This window comes from Hemitrygon akajei, chromosome 26 (assembly GCF_048418815.1).
Source record: "Hemitrygon akajei chromosome 26, sHemAka1.3, whole genome shotgun sequence".
NCBI classification, from domain to species: Eukaryota; Metazoa; Chordata; class Chondrichthyes; order Myliobatiformes; family Dasyatidae; genus Hemitrygon; species Hemitrygon akajei.
The window spans coordinates 43,902,801-43,916,560 of NC_133149.1; the positions used below are offsets into that span (position 1 = coordinate 43,902,801).

Genomic DNA, 13,760 nt, shown 5'->3' on the forward strand with positions numbered 1-13,760 from the left:
CCCCCACCATCCAGAACATGCTCTCTTCTTGCTGGTGCCATCAGGAAGGAGCTTCAGGACTCACACCACCAGGTTCAGGAACAGTTATTACCCCTAAACCATCAGACTCTTAAACTAAGGGGAATAACATCACTCAACTTCACTTGCCACATCATTGAAATGTTCCCACAACTAATGGACTCACTTTCAAGAACTGTTTAGCTTATGCTCCCAATATTTATCACTTATTTATTTATTATTATTATTTACATTTTTTTGTATTAGCACATTTTGTTGAATTTTGCACATTGGTGGCTTATCTGTCTCGTGGTTTTTCATTGATTCTATTATGTTTCTCTATATTTATCATGAATGCCCACAAGAAAACAAATCTCAGGGTTGTCTATGGTGACATATATGTACTTCGATAACAAATTTACTTTCAACTTTGATTGATTCATGAGAGGTGGTTTGACAGATTCAGATTTTAATTAGCATATGAAAAGAGAAACCTCAGGAATTCAGGAATTTACGGGCGACACAGTAGCATAGGGGTTGGCACAATGCTTTACAGGACACCAGTGGTTCAACAGTTTTAAAGATTTTTAAAGATGAACTTTATTTGTCATATGTACATTGAAACATAAAGTGCAATGCACAATTTGCATGAAATCATATCAGCGAGGACTGTGCTGGGCAGTCTGCACCAGAATAGCATGCCCACAATTGTGTCCACAACTCTCTGCAGTTTCTTGTAGTAACATGCAGAGCATCTGCCATTAATGGAAACTTTGTTCATAATTGATGTATTTCAATACCTGTTTCAGTGACTCAACAGGGCTGCCTTTAGTTGCTCAGTTGAACACTGGAGCAGAGGATCCCAACTTTTGCTGCATGTTAAACATATGTCCTGTTGCACGTCTGTCTCTTGCAGATCATACCTGCCGATCGAGGGGATTCTGGCTTCTTCTCTTGCCATGCAATCAATTCCTACGGAGAGGATCGAGGACTCATTCAACTCACGGTTCAAGGTATTCCACGTGATATGTTGTTCATTCAATTCATCTCTGATCTGGGGTTTGCTCCTGATATTCATAACATTGGGTACGGTACATTTGCATTTTTTCAGCACTGGGATCTGGCCCAATTCTAGCCTAAAGTGTTAGGTTTCTTCAGTTACATTTTTATTTTATTGAAAAATCAATAATTTAATATTAGAGACCTCAATAAATTTTATGCTCTTGGGACTACAAGTATTGGATGAGTATTATTGAAGCCCTTAACCAAACCTAGACTTCTTATCTGTACAAACTCTCAAGCATTTTCATTAACTTTCCCCAACCAGAGTTGAGCAATACATCAGGACTGATAATTGCAAATAAATATAATGAAATTAAAATTGGCAACCAATATAATCGAGGGCACCTTTATCTTTCACTTGATGTAAGAATTTGGTGGAACATTACTTACACTTAGTTTATAGTTTTTAATAGTATTTTACACTCGGTGGCCACTTTATTAGGTACACCTGTACACCTCGTTAATGCAAATATCTAATTAGCCAATCATGTGGCAGCAACTCAACGCATAAAAGCATGCAGACATGGTCAAGAGGTTCAGTTGTTGTTCAGACCGAACATCAGAATGGGGAAGAAATGTGATCTAAGTGACTTTGACAGTGGAGTGATTGTCAGTGCTAGACAGAGTGGTTTGAATATCTCAGAGATTGGTAATCTCCTGGGATTTTCACACACAACTGTCTCTAAAATCTTACAGAGAATGGTGTGGAAAAACAAACAAAAACGTCCAGTAAATCACAATTCTGTGGGCAAAAATACCTTATTAACGAGAAAGGTCAGAGGAGAATGACAATAGACAATAGGTACATCCTACTCGGCCATTCAGCACTTCGAGCCAGCACCGCCATTCACTGTGATCATGGCTGATCATCCACAATCAGTACCCCGTTCCTGCCTTCTCCCCATAACCCTTGACTCCGCTATCTTTAAGAGCTCTATCTATCTCTTTTTCTGAAAGCACCCAGAGAATTGGCCTCCACTGCCTTCTGAGGCAGAGCATTCCACAGATCCACAACTCTCTGGGTGAAAAAGTTTTTCCTCAACTCCGTTATAAATGGCTTACCCCTTATTCTTAAACTGTGGCCTCTGGTTCTGGACTCCCCCAACATCGGGAACATGTTTCCTGCTTCTAGCGTGTCCAATCCCTTAATAATCTTATATGTTTCAATCAGATCCCCTCTCATCCTTCTAAATTCCAGTGTATACAAGCCCAGTCACTCCAATCTTTCAACATATGACAGTCCCGCCATCCCGGGAATTAACCTCATGAACCTACGCTGCACTGTCTCAATAGCAAGAATATCCCTCCTCAAATTTGGAGACCGAACTGGTTCAAGCTGACAGGAAGATGACAGTAACTCAAATAGCCACATTTTACAACATTGATGTTCATAAGAGTCTGTCTGAATGCACAAGACATCAAACCTTGAAGTGGATGGGTTACAGCAGAGAAGACCATGAACATACACTCAGTGCCACTTTATTAGGTACAGGAGGTATCTAATAATGTGACCACTGAGTGTATACAGTTGGGTAGGTTCTGATGAACTAGGGTAGCTATTGCTTGCTCATCAGTTCTGTCATCAATGTCCTTATCAGGAGCAGTCTAGATTAATTTTAGATTAAAGACCTCTCATTCTTCTCTTTTAGTTTAGACATAAGCTAAGTCTTACTTCAGTGGTTGGTAAGTTGATGGAGAAGATCCTGAGAGGCAGGATTTATGAACATTTGGAGAGACGTAATATGATTAGGAGTAGTCAGCATGGCTTTGTCAAGGGCAGGTCGTGCCTTAGGAACCTGATTGAATTTTTTGAGGAAGTGACTGAACACATTGATGAAGGAAGAGCAGTAGATGTAGTGTATATGGATTTCAGCAAGGCACTTGATAAGGTACCCCATGCAAGACTTATTGAGAAAGTAAGGAGGCATGGGATCCAAGGGGACATTGCTTTGTGGATCCAGAACTGGCTTACCCACAGAAGGCAAAGAGTGGTTGTAGACGGGTCATATTCTGCATGGCGGTCGGTGACCAGTGGTGTGCCTCAGGGATTTGTTCTGGGACCCTTACACTTTGTGATTTTTATAAATGACCTGGATGAGGAAGTGGAGGAATGGGTTAGTAAATTTGCTGATGACATGAAGGTTGTAGATGTTGTGGATAGTGTGGAGGGCTGTCAGAAGTTACAGTGGGACATTGATAGGATGCAAAACTGGGCTGAGAAGTGGCAGATGGAGTTCAACCCAGATAAGTGTGAAGTGGTTCATTTTGGTAGGTCAAATATGCTGGCAGAATATAGTATTAATGGTAAGACTCCTGGCAGTGTGGAGGATCAGAGGGATCTTGGGATCTGAGTCCATAGGACGCTCAAAATAACTGCACAGGTTGACTCTGTGGTTAAGAAGGCGTATGGTGTATTAGCCTTTATCAATCGTGGAATTGAATTTAGGTATGTTGCAGCTATATAGGACCCTGGTCAGACCCCACTTGGAGTACTGTGCTCAGTTCTGGTCACCTCACTACAGGAAGGATGTAGAAGCCATAGAAAGAGTGCAGAGGAGATTTACAAGGATGTTGCTTGGATTGGGGAGCATGCCTTATGAGAACAGGTTGAGTGAACTCGGCCTTTTCTCCTTGGAGTGACGGAGGATGAGAGGTGACCTGATAGAGGTGTACAAGATGATGAGAGGCATTGATTGTGTGGATAGTCAAAGGCTTTTTCCCAGGGCTGAAATCGTTGCCACAAGAGGACACAGTTTTAAGGTGCTTGGAAGTAGGTACAGAGGAGATGTCAAGGGTAAGTTTTTCACACAGAGAGTGGTGAGTGCGTGGAATGGGCTGCCGGCAATGGTGGTGGAGGCGGAAATGATAGGGTCTTTTAAGAGGCTTTTAGATAGGTACATGGAGTTTAGAAAAATAGAGGGCTATAGGCAAGCCTAGTAATTTCTGAGGTAGGGACATGTTTGGCACAGCTTTGTGGGCCGAAGGGCCTGTATTGTGTTGTAGGGCTTCTATGTTTCTATACTTGTTTCAGACTCTCACATTCAGATGCTTTTACTTATCACATGTACATGGGAACATACAGTGAAATGCATCATTTACACTAACAGCCATCCTAAGGATGTGCTGGGGGCAGCCCACAAGTGTCGCCACACATTCTGATGCCAAGATAGCACGTCCACAGTGTTTAGCAGAACAACACAAGCAACAACAACAACAGCAAAGCAAGCCCCTTTTCCACCCTCCTGTCCATCCACCCCCTGACACACACAGGCAGGTGACTCACTCCAGTCAGGAGTTCCTTTGCCTGGAAATTTGGGTAGGAATTTAAAAGAGAGGTGAGAGTGGATATTGGACCACTGGGAAATGACACTAGAGAGGTAGTAATAGCAGATGAACCTAATAAGTATTTAGCGTCTGTCTTCACTGTGGAAGACTAGTACGATGCCAGAAATTCTAGAGTGTCAGGGGCAGAAGTGAGCGTAGTTGCTATTACTAAGGAGAAGGTGCTTGGGGAGCTGAAGGTATGTAAGTCATCTGGACCAGATAGATGACACCACAGGGTTTTGAAAGAGGTTGCTGAAGTGATCGTGGAGACATTAGTAATGATCTTTCATGAATCACGAGATCCCAGAATGCCTCCTGAGTACTGGAAAATTGCAGATGTCTCTCCACTCTTTAAGAAGTGAGAGAGGCAGAAGAAAGGAAATTTTAGGCTAATTAAGCTGACTTCAGTGGTTAGGAAGATGTTGGAATTGATTATTAAGGAGAGGATTTCAGGGTACTTGGAAGCACATGATAAAGTAGGCCAAAGCCAGCATCTTTCCTTAAGGGGAAATCCTGCCTGACAAATCTTTTGGATTTCTTTGAGGAAATAACAAACAGGACAGACAAAGGAGAGTCAGTGGATGTTGTTTATTTGGATTTTCAGATGGCCTTTGACAAGGTGCAGAACTTGAGGCTGCTTAAAAAGATAAAAGCTCATGGCATTACAGGAAAGGTATGAGCATGAATAGAAGATTGGCTGCTTGGCAGGCGGCAGAGTGGGAATAAAGGGGGCCCTTTCTGGTTGTCTTCAGTGACTAGTGGTGTTCCTCAGAGGGTCAGTATTGGGAGCACTTTTTTCACATATACTGTACATCAGTGATTTGGATGACAGAGTTGATGGCTTTGTGGCCAGGTTTGCCAATGATACAAAGATTGGTGAAGGGACAAGTAGTGTTAAGGAAGCACAGAGCCTGCAGAAGGCCATGGACAGATTGGGAGAATGGACAATGATGTGGCAGATGGCATACAGTGTAGGAAAGTGTATGGTCATGCACTATTTTCTAAACAGTGAGAAAATTTAAAAAAATCAGGGGTGCAAAGGGACTTGGCAGGATTCCTTGAAGGTTAACTTGCAGGTTAAGTTTATGGTAAGGAAGGTAAATGTAATGTCAGTATTCATGGCTAGAGGACTGGAATATAACAGCAAGAATGGAACGCTGAGGCACTATAAAGCATTGGTCAGACCTCACTTGGAGTACTTTGTGCAGTTTTGGGCCCCTTATCTAAGAAAAGATGTGCTGGCATTGGAGAGGATCCAGAGGAGGTTCACGAGAATGATTCCAGTAATGAAAGGATTAACCTGTGAGAAGCATTTGATGGGTCTGGGCCTGTGCTCACTGGAGTTTAGAAGAATGAGAGGTATTTCATTGAAACCTATGAAATATTGAAAGGCCTAGATAGAGTGGACATAGAGAGGATGTTTCCTATAATAGGTAAGTCAAGGACCAGAGGGCACAGCCTCAGAATAGAGGGACATCCATTTAGAACAGAGATGAAATGAGAAGGAATTTCTTTAGCTATAGGATGATGAATCTGTAGAATTCATTTCCACAAATGGCTGTGGAGGCCAAGCCACCGGGTATACTTAAAGCGGAGGTTGATAGGTTCTTGATTAGTTAGGGAGTCAAAGGTTATGGGAAGAAGGGAGGAGAATGGGGTGAGAGGGATAATAAATCAGCCATGATGGAATGGTGCAGACACAGTGGACTGAATGGCCTGATTCTGATCCCATGTATTATGTTCTTATTAAATGAAGCCAAATATTTTTTTACAATTCTTGCAGCATTTCAGTCAGTGTTTAAACAGCAGCCTTTTCTGCTGCATCATATTTGATGAGGTTAGTGAGGTAAAAGAGGAGGAATTTGCCTTTGATTATCAAAGTCAAGCATGAGAGAGAGCATCAACTGCTAACTGTGCACATCACTGGATTTGTGTGTAATCATCAGCCAACACACACACGCTTACAACCAATACCATTCATGAGTTTCTCCCTAAGAGCATAAAAAGAGGTCCAGGTGTAACTGATCCTAATTTCTACCTCAGAAAGATTTCTCATTGAGCTGGTGAAGTGAGAAGCATGTCTGATCTTCAATGCATGAAGCTAGCTTTGTGCAAGCCCAAGTGAATTGCATTCTGACACTTAATCGTTTGATTTTAACCAAATGTATCAAACAGTTGGATGTCACAATGCATATTGCTGTAATGTAATTTTTTTGGAAAGTTTTGTTTAGGACATTAAAAAAAGCTTTGCAGATTTCAGGTAAGACTGTTTCTGTTTACTAGGTATGGATATTTACATATATAGTTTAAATACTCTATATAGAATATTTTTATATTTATTATTTTGTAAATGGATCACCTTGGATCACCTGGACAATACACACACCTATGTCAGGATGCTGTTCATCGACTATAGCTCAGCAATTAATACCATCATTCCGACAATCCTGATTGAGAAGTTGCAGAACCTGGGCCTCTGTACCTCCCTCTGCAATTGGATCCTCGACTTCCTAACCAGAAGACCACAATCTGTACGGACTGAAAATAACATCTCCACCTCACTGACAATTAACACTGGTGCTCCACAGGGTGTGTGCTTAGTCCAGTGTTCTAATCTCTCTCCACCCATAACTGTGCAGCTAGGCATAGCTTAAACAGCATCCATAAATTTGCTGATGATACAACCATTGTTGGCAGAATTTCAGATGGCAACGAAAGGGCGTACAGAAGCAGAATAGATAGATAGATAGATACTTTATTCATCCCCATGGGGAAATTCAACTTTTTTTTCCAATGTCCCATACACTTGTTGTAGCAAAACTAATTACATACAATACTTAACTCAGTAAAAAATATGATATGCATCTAAATCACTATCTCAAAAAGCATTAATAATAGCTTTTAAAAAGTTCTTAAGTCCTGGCGGTAGAATTGTAAAGCCTAATGGCATTGGGGAGTATTGACCTCTTCATCCTGTCTGAGGAGCATTGCATCGATAGTAACCTGTCGCTGAAACTGCTTCTCTGTCTCTGGATGGTGCTATGTAGAGGATGTTCAGAGTTATCCATAATTGACCGTAGCCTACTCAGCGCCCTTCGCTCAGCTACCGATGTTAAACTCTCCAGTACTTTGCCCACGACAGAGCCCGCCTTCCTTACCAGCTTATTAAGACGTGAGGCATCCCTCTTCTTAATGCTTCCTCCCCAACACGCCACCACAAAGAAGAGGGCGCTCTCCACAACTGACCTATAGAACATCTTCAGCATCTCACTACAGACATTGAATGACGCCAACCTTCTTAGAATATACCAGCTAGTTGAGTGGTGTAGCAGTAACAACCTTGCAGCAAGACCAAAGAGCTGATTGTGGACTTCAGGAAGGGTAAGACAAGGGAACACATACCAATCCTCATAGACAGATCAGAAGTTAAGAGAGTGAGCAGTTTCTAGTTCCTGGGTGTCAAGATCTCTGAGGATCTAACCTGGTCCTAACATATCGATGCAGTTATAAAGAAGGCAAGACAGCAGCTCTATTTCATTAGGAGTTTGAGGAGATTTGGTTTACCAACTAAAGCACTCAGAAACTTCTACAAATGTACCCTGGAGGCCAGTCTGACTGACTGTATCACCGTCTGGTATGGGGAGGGGTGGGGGGCTACTGCACAAGTTCAAAATAATTTGCAGAAACTTGTAAAATTAGTCAGCTCTACCACAGGTACCAGCCTCCATAGTATCCAAGATATCTTCAAGGAGTGGTGCATTAGGAAGGTAGGAAAGTGACATCCATCATTAAGGACCTCCACCACCCAGGACATGCCCTCTTCTCATTGTTACTATCAGGGAGGAGGTACAGAAGCCTGAAGGCACACACTCAGCGATTCAGGAACAGCTTCTTCCCCTCTGCCATCAGATTCTTAAATGGACATTGAACCCTTGGACAATAACTCACTACTTTTTTTATTTCTGTTATTATGCACTACTTATTTTACTGTAACTTAACTATTTAATAGACATATATAAACTTATTGTAACTCAGTTTTTCTCTATATTTATTTATCATGTATTTCATTGCACTGCTGCCGTAAAGCTAACAAATTTTACGACAGATATTAAATCGGATTCTGATTCTGATCCTGATTGTATATATTAAACGCTTAAAAATGTTGGACTTTGTGTCTGAAATATGGTTCCAGGGAGGTTAACAAAAGTAGTTACAGAACCAAAGATCAGTGTGCATATACATGCAGTGCCAGAGGAACTCAGCAAGTCAGGCAGCATCTATGGAGGGGAATAAATGGTCAATGTTTTGGACTGAGACCCTTCATCATTGGCCAAAATGTCAACTGTATATTTCCTTATATAGATGCTGCCTGGCCTGCTGAGTTTCCTCCAGCATCTTGTATGTGTTGCTCAAGATTTCCAGCATCTGCAGAATCTCTAGTGTTCATGATCAATGTGTATATAATTTGAATGCTGCACATTTAGTATGTACAATAGAGAAAGATTTACATCCAAAGGTTCCTTGAAGTTTTGAACCTTTCCTTTCATCCAGAGGAAATTTGTGATGGCCTTGTACTCTGAGCTAACAATTGATGTTCATTCTCATGCTATATGGCACTCCGATTTCCCGTGTTCAGGGCATCAATAATACTCATACACAACTTATAGTTTTCAAGGGCGTAAGGCTTATGGTGATCTTCAATATAAAATTATTGAATTTCCAATAAAACACAGAAGTAACTGAAGAAGCATTGTGGAAAGGCTTATTCACAAATTACTTTCTCTCTTAATCTCAGATAGAAGACAGTGAAATTTAGGCTATGCATATGTACTGTTAAAGTCTATTGCAGGGATGTTGGCTCCAAAAGCATTTTGTCAGCCACAGTGTAACTAAATAAGCTTCTTCTATGCACATAATTTATTTGTGTGTAACTTTGCTCATCTCCTCAGGAGATGAGCTGATGGGTTCCATTTTCTGGAGACCATGAGCCAAGATTTTTCTACTCATGTTCTGGCTTGGTGCTGCTTGAGGTTGGTTCAAGGGAAATATTGTTCATCCTGCAGATAATGTGGTTTAGCAGTTCATTCGAGAAAAAATAAGATCTGCTCATGGCCTTGACCTAGCAAAGACACATATTCATTCTCTCCAATTTCAGGTGCTCACAATACACCTCAGAAAGCCTTGACTCACAAGAACAGGAATGGCCATTGAGTTCTCAAACCAGCTCTGCCATTCAGTTACAACTGGATTGATCTGTATCTAATCACTATTTGTATGACTTTATTCTACATCATTTTATACTTTTGCCTATAGACAATCTATTGATCTTGTTCTTCTAATGTTTTCAATTGATCTTACCTCAACCTTACCTCTGCTGAACACTATGGGGCGCCAGAATATGTGGTGATATTTGCGAGCTGCCCCTAGCACATCCTTAGGTTGTGTTGGCTAGCTACGCAAAAAACACATTTCACTATGTGTTTCGATGTACATGTGATAAATAAATCTGAATCTAAATCAGTGCTTTGAGGAGAGACTTTCAGTGTTCATCACCCTTAGTGTGATAAGCTTTCCTTCATCAGCACTCTTAATTGTAAAATCTCTCCCCTTGGTTTCAACTTCCTCCTGCACCCAGAGAAATTAGTTTCTCTTTGTCTATCCCATTAAATCCTTTAATCACCTTTAACACCTCAATTAGATTCCTTTAATCCAAACAGAATGAGTATGCAAGCTGTCTGTCCAATCTTTCCTCATCATTTTAACCATCTCTGGTCAGAGTCTTGCATAAATAGTATACATCTTAGGTTACCACAAGCGTCCTGGGTCAATTCAGGAATGGAGCTGACTGAGTTACTGTTTTCTGATATCCACACATGTATTTCCAACATAATTAGGAGCACTGGTCCATTTTCAACCCAAATCGTGGGTGTGAAATCATTTGTAGATAAACTTACTCATGGTGAAAAAGTAGTGAACTCATTTTTTTTTCAAAGAACAAACCCTTGAAATCTCTCAACACAAAAGAGTTAACTTAAAAAGAAGCAAAAAAGTTTGTAGAAAACAAATTGCATTGGGACTGTGTTTATAAATCCCAGAGCAATTTCTGTAAAGAAACTTAGCTCCTCATCTGAATGAATTAGTTTGATCCTGACATGGCTGCATTCACATGTACACAAATAATAAGGATAGAGGTGTCCACGTCATTCTTCCAGCCAGCTCCACCAAACAAGCTGGGGCCTTAGTAATACTTTCATGCTAAGTTGATTGCCTTGTGGACCAATAATGCTGCACACCAAACTCAGCCTTAAATAAACTCAGTGGCCACTTTATTTGGTACAGGAGTGGAACCCAGTGTGGTCTTCTGCTGCTGTAATACACACACTTCAAGGTTTGACAAGTTGTGAATTCAGAGATGCTCTTCTGCACACCACTGTTGTAACGTGTGGTTATTTGAATTACTGTCACCTCCCTGTCAGCTTGAACCAGTCTGGCCATTCTCCTCTGACCTCTGTCATTAACGAGGTGTTTTCACCCACAGAACTGCCGCTCACTGGATGTTTTTTTACCCCATTCTCTGTAACTCTAGAGACTGTTGTGCATGAAAATCCCAGGAGATCAGCAGTTTCTGAGATACTCAAACCACCCTGTCTGGCACCAATGATCATTCCACGATCAAAGTCACATAGATCACATTTCTTCTTCACTCTGGTGTTTGGCCTGAACAACAACTAAACCCCTTGACCATATCTGAATACTTTTATGCATTGAGCTGCTGCCACATGATGGGCTGATTTGATATTTTCATTAAAGAACAGGTGTACAGGTGTATCTAATAAAGTGTATATTGAATGTCGACTCCAAAGATGTCAAAGGAGAAGTATTTCAATCACTCACAATCTTCTCCTCATCACTACCTTAACTGGACACCTCTCATTCTGAGACCACACCTTTGATTTCCCTCATGGAGGGAAGCATTTTCTCACCATCTAGTTTGTCGAACACTTAAAAATCATTTAAGTTTCATTAAGATCACATCTATTCATCTAAGCATTAATGTGTATGAGCCCAACCTGCTCAGAATTTCTTTATAAGAGAGCCATTTTATCCATGGAGCCAGTCCCATTCACAATCAGTCAGAAATACCTCAAATTCTTCCTGAAGAAGAAGACCATATATGTATATAGTGCTTCAGGTGTAGTCTCACCAATGCCCTGTTCCAATCATAAAGAAACACCTGGGCAAGTCCTTTATGATCACCATTTAGATAGTATCGAAGTCCTGTGATTGAAACTAACTCTCATCCTTTTGACCAAGTGACCTCAGATGCTGTTAAACTGAAAAACCATCTGGAGTGTTTGAAGCTCCTTTTGTATGGGGTTTAACAAGGTCATAGACCAAGACGGCTATGTCCCAGTAACACTGTGAGTGGAGGAGAGTTTAATGAGCTGATTAACCTCACTGCTACTCTCCTTTGATTCTTTTCCTTGAAAGCTTCTTCCTTTTTTTGTCAACGGTGGAAAGCAGCAGTTACTTATCGAAACCATTTCTTACTCTGTGTTGAATTTCTTTTACTTTAGTTTCTAAACAATGGCAGCAAAGTAATTAATTCAAATTTTGTAAATTAACACAACTTATGCATGACCATTCCCGGAGAATTGTACTTTAGTTGTTATTTGATTTTGATGAGCTGAATTGCATCATTGTATGAATGAAAATGTTACAGATAGCAAGAAAACTGTACAGGGAAGAGTTAATTAACTCCTGCATATCTCTATCCTCCACAGAGCCACCTGATCCTCCTGAGCTGGAGATCAGAGAAGTGAAAGCCCGCAGCATGAATCTCCGCTGGACACAGCGATTTGATGGGAACAGTCTTATCCTTGGCTTTGACATTGAATATAAGAACAAGTCAGGTGGGTAGTCACTGATCTCACTGCATTGGCAATCATCTCACTGTGCATCGATGTCTTCCAAGTGTTTAGCCTCATTCCAGTTCCCAAACTTCCCACTTTGTAAACCAGATTAAACCCCATGATAAGCATCCTGTTTTACCCAGAGATGGACATGCCTGTATCACCTCTATCATAGGATATGGCATGGTCATCATTTCAGTTGCCTTTGTCATCTGCTTTCCTGCTTTCAGCCAATCCAGTTACCTCCTGGTTGATCCCTGCCTTCCTCTCCAATAAAGCAAGCTCTACCACATCATACCTGGTCCCTTTCATTGAGCACATGTCCTCTAACATATATTGATTTCAAAACCACTAGCACCTTGTTTTTTCAAAACTTTTCTCCTTGTGTTCAAACACCTCACTCATTCTGATATCTGTGACTAAAGGTTGGTTTTATTTGTCAGATGTTCATCAAAAAATACTCTGAAATGTGTCATTTTCATCAATGACCAACACAGTCCATTAGACTTTAAGACATAGGAGCAGAATTAGTCTATTCAACCCATCAAGTTCACTCCGCCATTTCATCATGGACAATCCCAGATCCCATTCAACCCCACACATCTGCCCTTTCACCATATTTCTTGATGGCCTGACCAATCAGGAATCTTAGCAGCTTCCACTTTAAGTATACCCACAGACTTGGCCTCCACCGCAGTCTGTTGCAGTGCATTTCTCAGATTCACCACTCTCTGGCTAAAACAAAATTCCTCCTTACCTCTGTTCTAAAGGGTTGCCCCTCAGTTTTGAAGCTGTGCCCTCTAGTTCTGGATACCCCCACCATAGGAAACATCCACCCTATCTAGTCCTTTCAATATTCAGTAGGTTTCAATGAGATCCCCATGTATTCTTCTAAATTCCAATGAGTTCAAGCCCAAAGCTGCCAAACGCTCCTCATATATTAACCCCTTCATTCCCAGAATCATCCTCGTGAACCTCCTCTGGACTCTCTCCAATGACAACACATCCTTTCTGAGATAAAGGGCCATAAATCCCTGCTGAGTTCCTCCAGCATTTTGTATGTGTTGCACCAGTAATAGACCTTGGGTTATGAGGAGAAATCAGGAGGGTTCGTGATCAGTAAGGACATGAAAGGTTACGGGGAGAAGGCAGAAGAATGGGGTTGAGAGGGATAATAATCACTCATGATTGAATGGTGAAGCAGACGGAAAGGGCCAGATAGCCTAATTCTGCTCATATGTCTTATATCTTAAAAGACAGGGTGAAGGAGAATCCCAAATGTTTGTATGGGTATATCAAGAGCAAAGTGATAGCAAAATTCGTCATCTTGAAGATCAGTGTGGTCATTAACGTATGAAGCTAAAAGAGAAGTGGTGGATCTTAAATGTACTGTATGAATCTGTATTTACTCAGAAGACAGACATAGAGGCTGAAGAACTGGGGCAAAAGAATTGGGCTGGAGGG

The 13,760-nt window shown here is 41.1% G+C and overlaps 1 protein-coding gene across 2 annotated transcripts in view; it reads left to right on the top strand.

The window, feature by feature from the left end:
- Positions 1-13,760, top strand: part of dscaml1 (Down syndrome cell adhesion molecule like 1) — a 673,508-nt gene that overhangs the window by 459,509 nt on the left and 200,239 nt on the right. For both annotated transcript variants that reach the window (XM_073030068.1, XM_073030069.1), the window contains 2 exons: positions 914-1,010; positions 12,168-12,296. In XM_073030068.1, the coding sequence (XP_072886169.1) occupies positions 914-1,010; positions 12,168-12,296 (226 nt within the window). The remainder of the gene's footprint in view (positions 1-913; positions 1,011-12,167; positions 12,297-13,760) is intronic.